This window comes from Schistocerca gregaria, chromosome X, assembly GCF_023897955.1.
Source record: "Schistocerca gregaria isolate iqSchGreg1 chromosome X, iqSchGreg1.2, whole genome shotgun sequence".
Lineage (NCBI taxonomy): Eukaryota > Metazoa > Arthropoda > Insecta > Orthoptera > Acrididae > Schistocerca > Schistocerca gregaria.
The window spans coordinates 610,152,306-610,170,882 of NC_064931.1; the positions used below are offsets into that span (position 1 = coordinate 610,152,306).

At 45.1% G+C, this 18,577-nt stretch overlaps 1 protein-coding gene across 1 annotated transcript in view; it reads right to left on the bottom strand.

Annotated features, from left to right (window-relative positions):
- LOC126298239 (glutamate receptor ionotropic, NMDA 3A-like) overlaps positions 1 to 4,232 on the bottom strand; it is an 821,644-nt gene extending 817,412 nt beyond the window's left edge. Inside the window, exons 1-2 of the mRNA XM_049989544.1 lie at positions 4,196 to 4,232; positions 3,061 to 3,367 (exon numbers count right to left, since the gene is read on the bottom strand). Of these exons, the coding sequence (XP_049845501.1) occupies positions 3,061 to 3,367; positions 4,196 to 4,232 (344 nt within the window). The remainder of the gene's footprint in view (positions 1 to 3,060; positions 3,368 to 4,195) is intronic.
- Positions 4,233 to 18,577: the final 14,345 nt, after the last annotated feature.

Below are 18,577 nucleotides of genomic sequence, written 5' to 3' on the forward strand. Positions count from 1 at the left end.
AGCTGTTTCACAGAGGAAGGCACTGGGTGCAGGGAGTGGCAATTGACCCTTAACATAGACAAATGTAATGTATTGCGAATACATAGAAAGAAGGATCCTTTATTGTATGATTATATGATAGCGGAACAAACACTGGTAGCAGTTACTTCTGTAAAATATCTGGGAGTATGCGTGCGGAACGATTTGAAGTGGAATGATCATATAAGATTAATTGTTGGTAAGGCGGGTACCAGGTTGAGATTCATTGGGAGAGTCCTTAGAAAATGTAGTCCATCAACAAAGGAGGTGGCTTACAAAACACTCGTTCGACCAATACTTGAGTATTGCTCATCAGTGTGGGATCCGCACCAGATCGGATTGACGGAGGAGATAGAGAAGATCGAAAGAAGAGCGGCGCGTTTCGTCACAGGGTTATTTGGTAAGCGTGATAGCGTTACGGAGATGTTTAGCAAACTCAGCTGGCAGACTCTGCAAGAGAGGCACTCTGCATCGCGGTGAAGCTTGCTCGCCAGGTTTCGAGAGGGTGCGTTTCTGGATGAGGTATCGAATACATTGCTTCCCCCTATTTATACCTCCCGAGGAGATCACGAATGTAAAATTATAGAGATTCGAGCTCGCACGGAGGCTTTCAGACAGTCGTTCTTCCCACGAACCATATGCGACTGGAACAGAAAAGGGAGGTAACGACAGTGGCACGTAAAGTGCCCTTCGCCACACACCGTTGGGTGGCTTGCGGAGTATAAATGTAGATGTAGATGGGAGCTTACTCGCCTGAAAGTGCTGATTTTAATGTGATATATTCTAGATTGACTGATTCTATATGTGCGGTTGAAACAAAATATCCTTTTAAATCGTTAAATTACAACCACGACATCGATTCCGTCTAATCGTGAATAAAAAAGTTACTAAATACGTAACAAAATCGCTCTAGTAATGTAGAATGGTGAGCGTAAGGAATATTTCCAGTGTCTCGTACTTTCCCCTGCACTCAGCAACCGGGGATAGGATTTTCTATTATAAGTAGTCATAGAGTGAGCTTCTGTAGAGTGGACGCAGGACTATAGTTCAATTCTTTTATCTTAGCGGTTCGCGCCCAGACACGGGAGATTGCTGCGTTGTCAGTTGTACGCACCAAGAGAAGCAGTGCCGTAGTATGGTTCGCAAACTTACGTTTAGGGGGGGAGCGCGCAGTTTATGAAGTAAAGCCACCACGGCCGCATTAACCCTTTCGCTGCTACAGAGACGTGGTCCCCGCATTCCGCAATGTGCGCAATTTTGTCATCATTGCACTGCTCGCCCGTGCAGACACATGGTGTTTCGACTGCTTTGACACAATTTGTCATTCGATTTCACAAAAACTATTTGGCCCAAAAATTTGATTTTTACATTTGTTCTTGACTGATACCTTCCTCCCATACACGACTTAATTTTGTTTCGATGTTCAACGCAGTTATTGTGAAGCATTAGATGTAGTAAACCATCTCACGAAATTTTGAAGAGTTTGCAGAGGTAAAAGTCCATAGCGTATACTTTCTGTATGGTCGATTTTAGTTGCCACTAGAAATTTCACAAAATTACATTCGAAAGAATAAAATTCATGAAGTAAGACACTTCGATATTGTTTTTAAATAAAGAAAATATTAAGCACCGATGAAGGTTTGAACTCAGAGCCTTTTTCTTAGCAGCCATACACTTTAATCATTACGCTTTTTTTTAATAGCCAGCTATCCTAGCCACTTTTTAACAAAAATGAAAAAAGGAAAAAGGAACAAAAACTTGGGAAGGTTTGCTTTTCTGCTTTTTTTAAATTTTTATGTCATTTTTTTATACAAATGGATAAAAGGAAGGCCGTTCCTCTTCGGCTACATAAACAGATTAATAGGAAGTCGTTCCGCTACGACAAAGAATGCTCCATACCATAGCCCGCTCCGAATTTTTCGATGAGTGTCGTCTCGTTGTTGCGTTGTTTCCGTTGTTTGTTCAATCTCATAAAAAAAAGGAACTGGGAAGAGGTGCTATGGTTGTCTTCTCATGTCATCGATAATCCAGCTGCGAGGCGGATTATGGTATGCGCTCCAAAGAAAATTAGAAAAATATTGCCCATATTTAGGGTTCTTGACGATAGCACAATGTCATTCGTTGAGGTAATACCAAAAATCGGGTACTGTCTTTTCGCCATTACCAAATAGGTAGTGAACATCGTGGCCGCTGCTCCACGTCACAGAGTTCGTTTTTGCTCTTGGGAAATAAATCTTATCGGGGAAAAGAAGTGATCGGGTAGTTATCCTGTCGGGATTCGTGCGTGTGAGTAAAGCCAATATCTGACGCACCAAATACCAAACGTCCTTTGCCGACCCGCACTCGAATCGATGTTCATCCGTGTCAGTTACTTTGCATGTGGCACACACAGGTGAATCAGCAACGCTAACGCAGCTCGTCATTCAATGTATCTCCTGGAGGACTTTAAAATATCACGCAAAATACCAACAAACACTGTTGGTACCATTATGAATTACTCAAATTTCGTCGAAGTACAATAGGAAATAAACAATTACCGCTGTTCTTTATTGCGAAAAAGCGGTTAGTGAGAATGATACAAACACCTTTCCTTGCTATTGCCTGAATTAGGAGGCTTATTGCTCGTTTGGTTTCATTAATTAATAGAATATGAAGCAATTGGTATAAAGAATGCTTTTTCCAAACTTTCTATAAAAGAAAGTCTGCTATCAAGACATTGCTTTTGTTCAATTACTTTATTTATGACTGAACGTTTCTGAAACTGAAAACACTCATCCGTGCTCTACACTGCAGTCGAGCTCTGGCAACGTCGTTCTCTGTTCATTGGCTGAATGTGTTAGGTGACGTCAGATGCGCGGAACGAACCTAAACTCGGCCGGCGTCGTAAATGACGCGCACCTTAGTGTAAGAGCACGTCGGGTCTCACCATATCGTCTGCGCCAGCCGCCACGTGTCTGCGAGCACTGGTGCCGCGGGCGGCTCCACTCTAAGGGATCCGATGGCAATAATGGAAGCGGAGCACCAGTGGGGTGGCGGACTGACCTGTTATGGGGAGCGTCGCGTTGCCCGTTCTCGTCGTCGTCGTCCATGTCGTTGAAGACGAGCGTGAGGTTGTCCTTGCCGGTGGCGGGCACGCGGTGGCAGGGCAGGCCGCGCAGGCACTGCCCGTCCTCGTCCAGCTCGCCCTCCATGACGAAGGGCGGCGCCAGCGCCGTGACGATGCGGAAGACGGAGCGCGACCGGCCCGCGGCCGCCGCGCCCACCAGCTCGCCGCCCGGCCACACGATCGTGTCCAGCCGAACCGCGCGCCCCGTCACCTGCCCCACCACCCGCCACGCCGTGCCCGGGCCTGCCGACACAACCGCCCTGTCAGCAGCTGCAGAGTTGACAACGTGATAACAACTACAGGTTTACGGAGCTATGTGTAACACAACGTAAAGCGATGGCGATACATTTGCGAGGGGAGTTCAATAAATAATGCAACACATTCTTTTCTGAAAGCAGGTTGGTTTTAATCAAGATACCAATAAACTATATAATTCCCCATTCTTCTGGCTACAAAACCATGTTTATTAACATAATCTTCGTTCAATACAACGGCCTCACGCCACCTTACTGAGGTACTCTGTATGCTGCAATGGCACCATTCTACCAGTCGACGTCGGAGCCAACGTCATGCGTCATAAATAACCTCCCCATCACGTACGTACTGTCTCCCGAAAAGTGCATCCTTCATTGCTCCAAACAGATGGAAGTCATAAGGGAAGAGATCCGGGCTGTAGGACGGATGTGGAAGAACAGCCCGACAAAGATTTGTGAGCCCCTCTGGGGTGCGCAGACTTGCGTGGGGCCTTCCCTTGTCATGGTGAAGTTCGTTTGCATTTTTATGTCGACGAACACTGTGTGCGGCTGGCCAGCACGTGGGAGGCTACAGAGATCTGCGCGTGCTTGTTGTGATGATGACAGACGTCTCGCACAACGACTCATCGTGCTTTTGTTCACTGCTAGGTCTCTGTAGACATTCCGCGAGAGCCTAACCCTCAGTGGCAGCTCTCTGCTTGGAACAAGCCTCCGTTACAAACGTCATTCTGAAGGCTACTTATAGCGTCGCCAACTAGCGGAAGTTGTATAGAGGCTGAAGCGGGAATATTTAACAATGACTCACCACAAAGTTCACATTTTTTCAACCGAAGAAAGTATATCCTCTCGTACATTCACGTTTATACTCCTCAAGCAACGTTTTGGTGTGTGCCGGAAGTCACTTTGTAACAATGTCACTGACCGCTTTCCGACCCAGTTACAAAACGTCCGTGGTTAGAGATCATTGCCAGAACATTCACAATACGTAGTAACTGGCGGAAAATCACAGCGCAAAACTGAAGTGATTTTCAGCGTTCCCGAAAGAAGTGATACACGTCCTCTGCTGTTCCTAATCTACATAAACGACTTAGGAGACAATCTCTGCAACCCTCTTAAAAATGGCTCTGAGCAGTATGGGACTTAACATATGAGGTCATCAGTCCCCTAGAACTTAGAATTACTTAAACCTAACTAACCTAGGGACATCACACACATCCATGCCCGAGGCAGGATTCGAACCTGCGACCGCAGCAGTCGCGCGGTTCCGGACTGCAACGCCTAAAACCGCATGGCCACCGCGGTCGGCGCAACCCTCTTAGATTCATATCATTACTCGCCTAGTAAAATCATCAGAAGATAAAAAACAAATTCCAAAAAGTCAAAGATACGATATCTGTATGGTGTGAAAATTGACAATTGTCCTGAATAAGAAAAATGTGGGGCCACCCAAACGAGTACAAAAAGAAATCCGTTAAATTTTCGATACACGACAAATCACACAAATTTTAAGGCCCGACGAAATACCTAGGAATTAAAACGACGAACAACTGAAACTGGAACGATCACATAGATAATATTGTGGGGATGGCAAAATAAAGACGACATTTTACTGACGGAAGTCTTAGAAGACGAAACCGGTCTAGTAAACAAACTTCCTTCACTGCGCTTATGCATCCTCTACTAGAGACTGCTGTGCAGTATAGGGTAACTAGTGCATAAAATTGACGGAAGGCATTGTAAAAGTGCAAAGAATGGGAGCTCCTTTTGTGCTATCGTGGAGCAGAGGAGTGAGTGTCATGGATATGATGATAAGTTACTTGGGATGGCAATCGTAAAAACATAGACGTTTTTCATTGGTGAGAAGTCTTTTCACATAATTTCAATCACCATCTTTTTCCTCTGAATGTGAAAATATTTTATTTTGCTGACCTACATAGGGAGATACGATCTCATGATAAAATCTAAGAAATCAGAGCTCATACAGAAAGACTGATGTGTTCATTTTAGTTAGTTGTTGAACGGTAGAGAAACAGACTGAAGGTGGTTCGATGAATCTTCAAAATGGTTCAAATGGCCCTGAACACTATGGGACTCAACATCTTGAGGTCATCAGTCCCCAAGACTTAGAACTACTTGAAACTAAGGACAACACACACATCCATGCCCGAGGCAGGATTCGAACCTGCGACCGTAGCAGCAGCGTGGTTCCGGACTGGAGCGCCTAGAACCGCTAGGCCACCGCGGCAGGCGATGAATGCTCTGTCAACAGACAACACCGGAAGGAGACCTATTACATCTTCCACTGATGAAATAATAGCGTATGGAACTATTTACCAGGGGTGGAGAAATACCTGCCAGAACTAGCTGCTACTAGTATCATATACTGTTGTGCAAACGTGAGGTCCAAAGTAAATTGCGGGTGGTGTGTCACGCTCGGGTGCAGTAGATAGATGAAACTTGTACATTGCGTAGAAGAAATTGCTACAGTGTTGTATACAATATAACTGAATGAAGTACGCACTGAAACTAACCGATATTACATTGCAAAAGTCGGTACACTGTTATGAACAAAATGTGTGATCAAAACGGACGGCATTGCATGCTCTACAAGGGTCTCTCATGCTGACCACAGGGTTGGTTAGGAGTTCTTATGGTAGGGTGATTTAAAACAGCTGGGTGGTCGTTGATGCACGTGGACGAGCTGCAGTATGTCTTCCCAACGCATCCCACACGTGACTGAAGAGGTTCGATGAGGAAAACGGCCAGGCCAGTCCATTTGCCGAATGTCCTCTCGTGCCACGAAGTCTTCCACTAGCGCTGTCGATATGGTCGCGCAGTGTCATTCATAAAAATCAAATCAGGGCCGAATACCCCTCTGACGTAACGTGTTCAGACATTTGAAGGACAGTATGCGCATGCAATATTATGCTTTCCCACACCATAACACCTGGCCCAGCAAGAAGATCGTGTCTATCAATGTTGCACATAATCTCATATGCCGCGAGATGGGAAAACGTAATGCACCCAGAGAGCACGTTGCAGAGCATGGATTGCCATCTGTGGTGATCACAGATTGAATTAAATACCATGTCCAGAAGACCATCACGAATACCGGTGACGTCTTTGTATTTACCGTCTTGGAATAATAGTGTCATTTCTGTTCCTCTCATTGTCCATATCTTTCAGTTGCTTTTTGCACAATACTTTAACAGTTCATTCTATGTACTGCGCAAATTTCATGGAGCTATGTTACTTCGCAGGGACACATCATGCGAAATCTACTTTCGTCCTTCTGTTTTGCACACTGGTGGATGTAACGACAGAACAAAAGGCAGCAACGGCAACAGTTGAGCATTTGTCGGCACCATCTCGGCTCTCTGATAAAAATACAAACTTCCCCCTGAGGCATCTACCATGAAGGTAGAATAGACAGACATGACTGCGGTTCTGAAGTATGCCTTGGAAACCACTGTGTCGATGACGATGGAATCGAATGATGCGCAAGCAGCACTGTGAATACTAAAGAATCACAGCAGAACACCTACATCAACTTCTATACTCCTCAAGCCACCTTATGGTGTTTGTGGTGGAGGGTGCTTTGTCTATCGCTGTCTCACCCCCGTTTCATATCCCATTCGAAAATGGTGCAAGGGGAGAACGATTGTTGGTAGCCCTCGTTGTGAGCTGAGACCTCTCTAGTTTATCTTCATGGTCTTTTCGGGAGATGCACGCTGCTTGAGAAAAACTGAAGCAACCAGAAGACATAGTCCGATGTTAATGTAACTTCATGTGGCTAGTATGTAAATGACAAGGGCTGCAAGACTCTGCGACAGACAGATTGGCCACCAGAGTGCATCAGTGTCGTTCGTGTTTAGTATTGGATAAATAGGTGTCGTGAACAGTGTCAGATGAGAGTGATCATCGTGAAGGACACTGAGATGCCGCCTACTCGTATGAGAGAAGATTATCGGTACCTCACGCAATTTGAAAGGGGCCACATTGTCGATGTCCATTCGGCCGTCTAGTTAGTCAGTCAATTAGTTTTATATTCCATGGATCATTGCACGATAAATCGTAATGACATGGAACGAATCCTTTCACATTCACATCCCAAATTAATTTGTAAATATGGTTATATGACGAAAATGTATAAGTTTTTTTTTTAATTTCTTAAATATACAGATGCATGAGACGTGTGTCTCAATCAGCGATATTCTCGCCGCCGGTGGTGTGCGCAGAGCGTGCGTTGGCGTCATCTTCCGGGCCGATCGGGGAGCGAGGGGTAAGCTCTAGCAGGTTGGAGGATTTTGCTTTAGGACGTCTAGCATTAACGTCGTTTGGAAGCCTGGCGGACAGTACACGCGCCGTGCGAGGCAGCAGGAAGAGCACATCTACAGGGTGTTTCAAAAATGACCGGTACATTTGAAACGGCAATACAAACTAAACGAGCAGCGATAGAAATACACCGTTTGTTGCAATACGCTTGGGACAACAGTACATTTTCAGGCAGACAAACTTTCGAAATTACAGTAGTTACAATTGTCAACAACACATGTCGCTGCGGTCTGGGAAACTTTATAGTACGATATTTTCCACATATCCACCATGCGTAGCAATAATATGGCGTAGTCTCTGAATGAAATTACCCGAAACCTTTGACAACGTGTCTGGCGGAATGGCTTCACATGCAGATGAGATGTACTGCTTCAGCTGTTCAATTGTTTCAGGATTCTGGCGGTACACCTGGTCTTTCAAGTGTCCCCACAGAAAGAAGACACAGGGGTTCATGTCTGGCGAATAAGGAGGCTAATCCACGCCGCCTCCTGTATGTTTCGGATAGCCCAAAGCAATCACACGATCATCGAAATATTCATTCAGGAAATTAAAGACGTCGGCCGTGCGATGTGGCCGGGCACCATCTTGCATAAACCACGAGGTGTTCGCAGTGTCGTCTAAGGCAGTTTGTACCGCTACAAATTCACGAAGAATGTCCAGATAGCGTGATGCAGTAATCGTTTCGGATCTGAAAAATGGGCCAATGATTCCTTTGGAAGAAATGGCGGCCCAGACCAGTACTTTTTGAGGATGCAGGGACGATGGGACTGCAACATGGGGTTTTTCGGTTCCCCATATGCGCCAGTTCTGTTTATTGACGAAGCAGTCCAGGTAAAAATAAGCTTCGTCAGTAAACCAAATGCTGCCCACTTGCATATCGCCGTCATCAATCCTGTGCACTATATCGTTAGCGAATGTCTCTCGTGCAGCAATGGCAGCGGCGCTGAGGGGTTGCGCGTTTGAATTTTGTATGGACAGACGTGTAAACTCTGGCGCATGAGACGATACGTGGACGTTGGCGTCATTTGGACCGCAGCTGCAACACGGCGAACGGAAATCCGAGACCGCTGTTGGATCACCTGCTGCACTAGCTGCGCGTTGCCCTCTGTGGTTGCCGTACGCGGTCGTCCTACCTTTCCAGCACGTTCATCCGTCACGTTCCCAGTCCGTTGAAATTTTTCAAACAGATCCTTTATGGTATCGCTTTTCGGTCCTTTGGTTACATTAAACCTCCGTTGAAAACTTCGTCTTGTTGCAACAACACTGTGTTCTAGGCGGTGGAATTCCAACACCAGAAAAATCCTCTGTTCTAAGGAATAAACCATGTTGTCCACAGCACAGTTGCACGTTGTGAACAGCACAGGCTTACAGCAGAAAGACGACGTACAGAATGGAGCACCCACAGACTGCGTTGTCTTCTATATCTTTCACATCACTTGCAGCGCCATCTGTTGTTGAAAATTGTAACTACTGTAATTTCGAAAGTTTGTCCGCCTGAAAATGTACTGTTGTCCCAAGCATATTGCAACAAAGAGTGTATTTCTATCGCTGCTCGTTTAGTTTTTATTGTCGTTTCAAATATACCGGTCATTTTTGAAACACCCTGTAAAAGTGGCACTTTACCCGGGTGACAGCGGCGTAGCAAGTATCGCCGGCGTGGAAGTAGTGACGTTACTGGGAAGCCGGTGGTGTATTCCGCTTCCTGCATGTCTCCTGGCACCGGGATCTGCGGCGGCTAGCTTCGTCGAACAAGCAAGAGGGTAAGGGCCTCGCTTGTGCTATAAATTGTGGCCGGGATAGACTACTGGGTTCAGTGCTGTTGACTTCATTTCCTTGGCCGGCCGTTTCTACTCGCACTGGGTCTGTCCCCGAATGTGTTAACTTCAAAAATTGTTTAAATGGCTCTGAGCACTGTGGGACTTAGCTGCTGTGGTCATCAGTCCCCTATAACTTAGAACTACTTAAACGTAACTAACCTAAGGACATCACACACATCCGTGCCCGAGGCAGGATTCGAACCTGCGACCGTAGCGGTCGCGCGATTCCAGACTGTAGCGCCTAGAACGGCTCGGCCACTGCTGCCGGCGTGTTAATTTCAACATGTTTAGTACGCAAGGTTCTAGTGAGAACTGTATGTGATGTGATGATTAACATTTACTAGGGCCTGGAGTGCTGATACGTCCTGTTTGTGGATTGGTCCTGTCAGTGTTAACCGCCACTGCAAACGGTTTGGCTGCTCCTTGTCTAAGTGCCGCCTGGTTATTGTAATCATATCACACAACGGAGTTAAGCTGGCCAATTGCTACCGATATACATGGATAAAATTTTACCTGGATGTATTTTGCTGCGAAATGCAATAACATTACTGTTACGTTTCTATCTGAAGTGATAGTGTGTCTGAGAGACACGTGTCTTATTCCAAATGAGTAGTTTCATAAATTATTAAAAGTTATTGAGAGGCCAGCTGTTATTGTGTGTTTAAATTGTTTGAAACCATTTCTGTTAACGAAAGTAAAAGAATTCCTTCTATGACAGGATTTAGATATGGTAATTAATTCTGTTTTAATCACAAATTTAAGTGTGGCTATTTGCTGTAAGTCGCCCTGTGTTTTGCGTAATGGGGAGTGGGGGTGGAGCGCGGTCTCGATATACCGTTAGCCTGCACGCTAGTTACTTGCATTTGATTTCGCTATATCGGGACTTCTGCTGTTTGTGTTGGTAGCGGGTGTAGGGTCATGGGTTGCGTCCTGCTTGTGCTGTTGTGTATTTTCCGCCACCTTTACCCGCCCGTGCCAGTTGGCCGTGTATCTAGTTCACTCCCGGCTTAATGTATAATTGGCCTTACGCACATAAGATAATAGGTTTGTACTGCTTAGCTGATGTTCATTAATAGGTTGATTAATTCTACAGATGATGTGCTGTAATGAATGTTGGCAACGTCCCGAGGTTCAACCCCAATATAACATGTGTGGGGACGGCTTGGACATCCTTCCGAGCTGAATCAGTGCATGCGCTCAGGCCAGGAGTGCAACGTTGTAGTAAAAATAGGCTCTAATTGCCAAGTTCTTTTGTTTTCTAAATTTGAGTTGTTATAGTAATCACTGAAATAACATCACGTACCCTCTCATCCCGTAAGGTTTCATTTCGTATCTGCTCCCCTTCTTTGTCATTCATTTCTTTTAGTTAGAAGGCTGCGTCCGTGAAGTTCCTGCGCTTGCTAATCAAACCTGTCAACTGTAACCCAGTGCCCCAAGCGTAATTCTCTCATGTCATGCTGAATTTCGCTACAATCTGCTAGTGTTGCTAGTTATTTGTACACAACTGAATCATTCACGAGCATATTCATGTAACTTATGACATAATCCATTATGTCCCAATCTTCCATTGCAATTTATTAGCGGAGAAGACCAATGTGGCGTTCTGGGCAACGAACATTTAACGTAACAGCACCTTATCAACTTATTATAATGTGTTTGTAACAATGACTCAATATCGATCATATCGACGGACCTGTAATGTAAAACCGACGACGATACATTGCTGTGTATGTATTATGTACCTTATATTTTATTTTAATGTTAGGAGTGAAGCTTTTTCTCTGGTCATGTTCTGTAGCGCGCAGGCAAGTAACGGCCCAGACGCTGCCAGGTAGTTCTATAAAGGGCTGTTGAAATGTAATGTGCTCAACATAAAGTTAATACCTGTGCTGGAAAACGGCGCAATAAAAGGAAGAAGGCGACGACGCCTTTTTCAGTAATAAGTTGTCTCATTCAAATTGTAGTCCTGGGTGAAAGGTAATTCCAGGAAAAATCCGTATTGTAATGGCTCGTTTCACAGGTACGAAAAGCACTGTGGCTAACAGGAGAGTGTGTGGCAAGCTTCGTCTATCTATATAAGATGAGGCGTGAGGGTACTGTAAAATTTTAGATGAACTCTGCTCACGACTGCGCGGCGATTTAAACACAATAATTTGACATTCTTTTTTATCTTTAGAGTCCTACAAAGGTAAGTGTTCTAATCCTTTCAGAAACAATAAGGCAACTGATTTCTAATAACGTGTGTAGCATTCACTTGAAAGTCCATATATCCTTGTGTGTACTTTATCCACTATCAGTTAGCAGACGTCCGCAGCTCGTGGTCGTGCGGTAGCGTTCTCGCTTCCCACGCCCGGGTTCCCGGGTTCGATTCCCGGCGGGGTCAGGGTGATGTGTGATGTCCTTAGGTTAGTTAGGTTTAAGTAGTTCTAAGTTCTACGGGACTGATGACTATAGATGTTAAGTCCCATAGTGCTCAGAGCCATTAGAACCATTTTGAACTGAGCAGAGCCGATTTAGTAAATCAAATTTTGAACACATATCAAAAAACGTTTTGCATCACCCTGTTCCCAGAACTGAAGACAGACGTTGACTGTGGCTATTTTATCACAGACACAGTTCCTTTGACTGTTCAGAGTTGTCACTAAACCCGCTCAAAGATGTTAAGAACCATTCATGATGAGCAGCGCCTGTTAGAAGGAGGGGGTCCGACAGCCGATCAGTTCGTCATTCCACCAGGGAGAAGGTACACAGCTCGTGTTGTCCGTGGTTCAACAGTGTTTGGACGGTTAATTCCGCGGTTCGATCGAGTCCGCATTGTTGTTTTGTGACAGGAAGGGCTCTCAAGTAGGTAAGTTCAAAAATGGTTCAAATGGCTCTGAGCACTATGGGACTTAACTTCTTTGGTCATCAGTCCCCTAGAATTTGGAACTACTTAAACCTAACTAACCTAAGGACATCACACACATCAAGTCCGAGGCAGGATTCGAACCTGAGACCGTAGTGGTAGCGCGGTTTCAGACTGAAGTACCTAGAACCGCTTTGCCACTCCGGCTAACAAGAAGGTAAGTGTCCAGGTGTCTCGGAGTGAACCAAAGCGATGTTGTTCGGACATGGAGGAGATACAGATACAGGAACTGTCGACGACATCCCTCGCTCAGGCAGCTCAAGGGCTACTACTGCAGTGGCTGACCGCTGACTACGGATTATGGCTCAGAGAATCCCTAACAGTAGCGCTACCATGTTGAAAAATGCTTTTCGTGCAGCCACAGGACGTTGTTACGACTCAAACTATGCGCAATAGGCTGCATGATGCGCAACTTCACTCCCGACATCCATGGCGAGGTCCATCTTTGCAACGACACCATGCCGAATTGATCGCTCAGAATTGGCATCACGTACTCTTCACCGATGAGTGTCGCATATTCCTTCAACCAGACAATCGTCGGAGACGTGTTTGGAGGCAACCCGGTCAGGTTGAACGCCTTAGACACAGTACAGCGAGTGCAGCAAGGTGGAGGTTCCCTGCTGTTTCGGGATGGCATTATGGGGGGCTGACGTACGCCGCTGGTCGTCATGGAAGCCTTCGTAACGGCTGTACGATACGGGAATGCAATTCTGTGACCGACAGTGCAACCATATCGGCAGCAAACTGGGGAGGCATTTGTCTCCATGGACGACAATTCGCGCCCCCATCGTGGACATTTTGTGAATGACTTCCTTCAGGATAACGACATCGCTCGACTAGAGTGGCCAGCATGTTCTAAGGGCATGAACCATATCGAACATGGCAGGAATAGACTGAAAAGAGTTGTTTTTGGATGACGTGACCAGTCAACCACTCTGAGGGATCTACGCCCAATCGCCGTTGAGGAGTGGGACAATCTGGACCAACAGTGCCTTCATGAACTTGTGGATAGTATGTCAAGACGAATACAGGCATGCATCAATGCAAGAGGACGTGCTACTGAGTATTAGAGGTACCGTTGTGTACAGCAATCTGGACCACCACCTCTGAAGGTCTCGCTGTATGGTGATGCAACATGCAATGTGTGGTTTTCATGAGCAATAAACAGGGCGGAAATGATGTTTATGTTGATCTCTATTCCAGTTTTCTGTACAGGTTCCGGAACTCTGGGAACCGACATGATGGGAAACTTTTTTAATGTTTGTGTATTTATTTGTGTAATAATTTTGAGAAGTAAGATACTATATAGCTTATCAGGTGAGAAAGGTTGCTTTTCAATATGTAGTTGTTCATTTGACTATCAGACCTTTTCAAGATTAACGTAAGATAAGAAGTTCAAAAGAGTAACTCGTGTGTATTTACGAACTTTATAAATTTGGACGCAAAAGCGTGTAGCGCTATCTGTCTTGCTCATTGAATTCTTGTTCTGAAGTAAAGTGGAATTATTCCGAGGATGTTATCAGTAATGATTTCAAAGTCAGGTTTTAAAAGCTACGTTCAAAATTTGCTCCTTCACGACGGGCGACAGACTTCTTTCGACCAGATAATCTACTTTTCAAAAAAACAAAATGCAGAAGCTAAATATGTACTGGTTTCTGTCTCAGTTGTAAATCCTGGCACTTCTGTTTAGCAGAAAGGAACTAAGTTATCAAAACGATAACTAAACTGAAAATTGAAATGCTAGTAAAAAGTGATTACCTCCTTGCGGAACAACGGCTGTGGAATCCGCTACACGCTTCCGGTAACATCGAGAACTTTGGAATAGTCGAACATAATTGAAATCACAGTTAACTATTATTCAAAATTAGTATCAATAAACTAAATTTTCAGATGGGTACAGATTCAGCGAAGGTGATTCTCAGAAGTGTCTAAGTAAAACTTTATTAGTCTTTTCGAGTTAATAGATTACGCTACAGTAGCAGCTAAAGGTCGTACCAAGTTTAAGCAAATTACGAGACGTGAGTAGCCACTCCTAAAGTAACAAAAAGTTCAGGACTTTAGAGAAAACATATGAGGGTATGCTGAAAGATAATGCCTTTGAATTTTTTTTGAAAACTCTTAAACCTTTTTAAATAACACAAACGTTATTAACATTATGTATCTCTATTTTTCTTGTCGACATATTTGCAGCCCTCTGCCGCTAGAGGACTCCGAAATGCAGAGTGTAACATGGTGTGTGAAGCGTAACTATGTCGCTGCGTGAGAAATAGCTTGCTGTAATCGAGTTTCGAATTCGGAGAGCTCGTCCACACATGGAGCATACATCCCTTCAGTATGTCAGATCACATACAACCGCTGCGACATCTGCAACAATCCAAAGTTTTGGGTTCACTGTCATCGTTCATCCTCCACACAGCTCCGATGTAGTCCCATCCGCTTTCCAAAACATAAAGAACATCTTCGAGGACTTCACTTTGACAGTGATGAAGCGGTGTCAGAAGTGAAGCTGTGGCTCTGTCAACAAAGTCTACAGTGATGCCGGCCGCTGTGGTCGAGCGGTTCTAGGCGCTTCAGTCCGGAACCACGCGGCTGCTACGGTCGCAGGTTCGAATCCTGCCTCGGGCATGGATGTGTGTGATGGCCTTAGGTTAGTTAGGTTTAAGTAGTTCTAAGTTCTAGGGGACTGATAACCTCAGATGTTAAGTCCCATAGTGCTTAGAGCCATTTGAACCATTTTCTACAGTGACGATATCAACAAACTGGTCTCTCGTTGGGAGAGATGTGATCGTCGCCAGGATGATTATGTCGAGAAATAAATATGTAGCCAGGAATAATAATATTTGTTTTATTTAAAAAGTACGGAGGCAGTACTTTCCAGCAAACCCTCGTATATAGGGTCGTTACAAACTGACGGATTCCAGCATCGCACCCAAGATACGTCAGTGTTTCAAAATTAGCCGTTGCAGCTTTGAAGTAATCGGAAAGAAAATGGTGGGTCAATGAATGGAAAATTTCTCTACACTGTAGCAGTACTCCCGTAGTGATCTATACAGCTGTCCCAGGAGGAATGGACAATATGTAGGGATGTGACAAGAGCAATCACACGAAGGAAAAAAGGCTAAAAAACATGGGCTCTAAGCGCATACTTTAAGAGCTAGGAGCACGTGTTGAAGAAAAGAGATGAGTTTCACAGTAGCAAAAATAAACAAGTGTTCATGGCTCTTAGCTCTTAATTTACGCATTTTAGGCCGTATGTTCACTAGACGTCTTTTGCTTAACATGATCGTTCTTCTTGAAACACCCTGGATACCTGCGTCAAAGCTTCTTAGTGATATTCCCAACAAGCTAGGTCACGCAGCTTCTCTGTGTCGGTAATAGGCTATACAATTTGTGACAGTTGGTGTAAACAACTATAACTGAAGCTACTCGCAGGAACGAGCACTCCCAAAACGACAATGTACGATGAAGAACGTCTTAACCATACGGGACATTGCCATCAACAAGGCAGACATAAGAGCACGCTCTACACATACAATGGAGAAACGTAGCACGTCGTAGAGCAGATAGCCGAAAAACTTTACTGGCAACAGGAGACCTCCAGTGCTCTCCCTCATTATATATATGAGGGTTGTAACTTTAACATTGGAAACTATTTATTTACAGCTCATTTAAAATAGATATGTGTCACTGAAGTTTTAATGACCTTCAAAGTAGTCATTAGCATTGTGTATAGCCCGTTGCCAGCGATGTAGAAGTCTTAGGATACTCTTAATAGTGCCAGTTGTGTTGACAGTCCGAGCGGCGCGGTCTGTTGCTCGATGAATTTTTAGCATTTCTGAAGCGAATGCCGTGAAGTGTTTCCTTCAGTTTATAAATCGAGTTGAATGCCCTGGAGGGAACACAGCCTATGTGACCGTTCCCTTTCATGTTCCGACAAAGCATTACACCCAGCGTCTATCGATTCTAGTTGTGACTCACCGATATTAAACTAAAGAGGCAAAGGAACTGCATAATATCGTGTATTTGCCCCGCAAGCACGTAGAAATGCCGCAACACGACGTGATATGGACTCGACTAATATCTCAAGTAGTGCTGGAGGGAACTGACACCATGAATCCTGCAGAATGCCCATAAATCTGTAAAAGTACCAGGGAGAGGCGATCTCTTCTGAAGAACTCATAGCAAGGCATCCCAGACATGCCCATTAATGTTCATATCTGGAGAGTGTGGCGGTCAGCGGAAGTGTATGAACTCTGAAGAGTATTCGTAGCGCCACTATGTAGCAGTTCTGGACGTGTGGGATGTCGCATTGTCCTGCTAGAATTGCCCAAAACCGTCGGAATACACAATGAACGTGAATGGATGCAGGTGATCAGACAGGATGCTTACGTAAGTATCACCAGTCAGTCGTCTCTAGAAGCATCAGGGGCCCCATATGACCCCAACTATACATGCCTCACACCGTTACAGAGTCTCCACCAGCTTGTTCAAAATGTTCAAATGTGTGTGAAATCTTATTGGACTTAACTGCTAAGGTCATTAGTCCCGAAGCTAGCTGGCACACTACTTAACCTAAATTATCCTAAAGACAAACACACACCCATACTCGAGGGAGGACCAGCCGCACAGTCCATGACTGCAGCTCCTTAGACCGCGCGGCTAATCCCACGCGGCTTCCACCAGCTTGAACAGTCCCCTGCTGACATGCAGCGCCCAGGGATTCATGAGGTTGTCTCCATACCTATACACGTCCATCCACTCGATACAATTTCAAACGAGACTCATCCGACCAGGTAACATGTTTCCAGTCATCAACAGTAGGATGTCGGTGTTGACGGGTCAAGGTGAGGAGTAAAGCCTTGTCATGCCATCATCAAGGATACACGAGTGAACCTCCGGCTCCGAAAGCCCATATCAATGATTTTCCGTTGAATGGTTCGCACGCTGACACTTGTTGATAGTCCAGCACTGAAATATGCCGCTATTTGCGGAAGGGTTGGACTTCTGTCACGTTGAAAGATTTTCTTCTGTCGTCGTTGGTCCCGCTCTTGCAGGATCTTTTTCCGGGCGCAGCGATGTAAGTTCTACCGGATTCCTGATATCCACGGCGCACTCGTGAAGTGGTCGTACGGAAAATTCCCACTTCATTGCTACATCGGAGTTGCTGTGTCCCATCGCTGGTGCGCCAACGATAACACCACGTTCAAACTCACTTAAATCTCGATAACTTGCAACTGTATGTAATACGCATGCGTATACTAGTTTCTTTGGCGCTTCAGTGTATATTCACAGTATACTAAACGCTTGTCGTTTTCTGAATTGCAAAATGTAGCACTTAAAAGCAAGTAAGATTGAAAGCAAGTTGCCAATTCTCGTACCACGTTGAATTATAACTGCCAACGGCCTTGCCGCAGTGATAACACCGGTTACCGTCAGATCACCGAAGTTAAGCGCTGTCGGGCTTGGTTAGTACTTGGGTGATTGTCTGGGTCTGCCGAGCTCTGTTGGCCAGCGGGATGCACTCAGCCCCTGTGAAGACAATAGAGGAGCTACTTGACTGAGAAGTAACGGCTGCTGTCACGATTACTGACAACAGCTGGGAGAGCGGTGTACTGATCACATGCCCCTCCTCCCCCCTATAATCTGGATCGAGTCACGCCCATTGACCGATGATGACATGGCGGTCAGTCGGTACCATTGAATCTGCCGAGGCCTGTTCGAAGTTCTGAATCCTGACTAAGTATTTTTGCACATTCGTTCAGATTGTACTTCGCTGTAGATTGCTTCATTATCTGCAAGAAGTCTGTGATTACTATTAATATTGTCTGCAAGGCCATTAATATACAACCCGAGCAGCAAAAACCCAACTCGTGACCATGGCGCACACCTGAAGTTATTTCTACATTAATCAATGACTCTCCATCAAAGACAACATACTGCGTTCTCCCTACAAAGAAATCCTCAATATAGCCACAAATTTCAACGGACACCCCATACGATTGTAGTATTGATAATAATGGTGGGTGTGGTACTGAGTCGAATGCTTTTCGTAAATCGTGAAGTAATGCATCTACCTGATTGCCTTGACCCGCGGCTCTCTGGATGTCATGTGAGAAAAGAACGAGTTATGTTTTACACGATC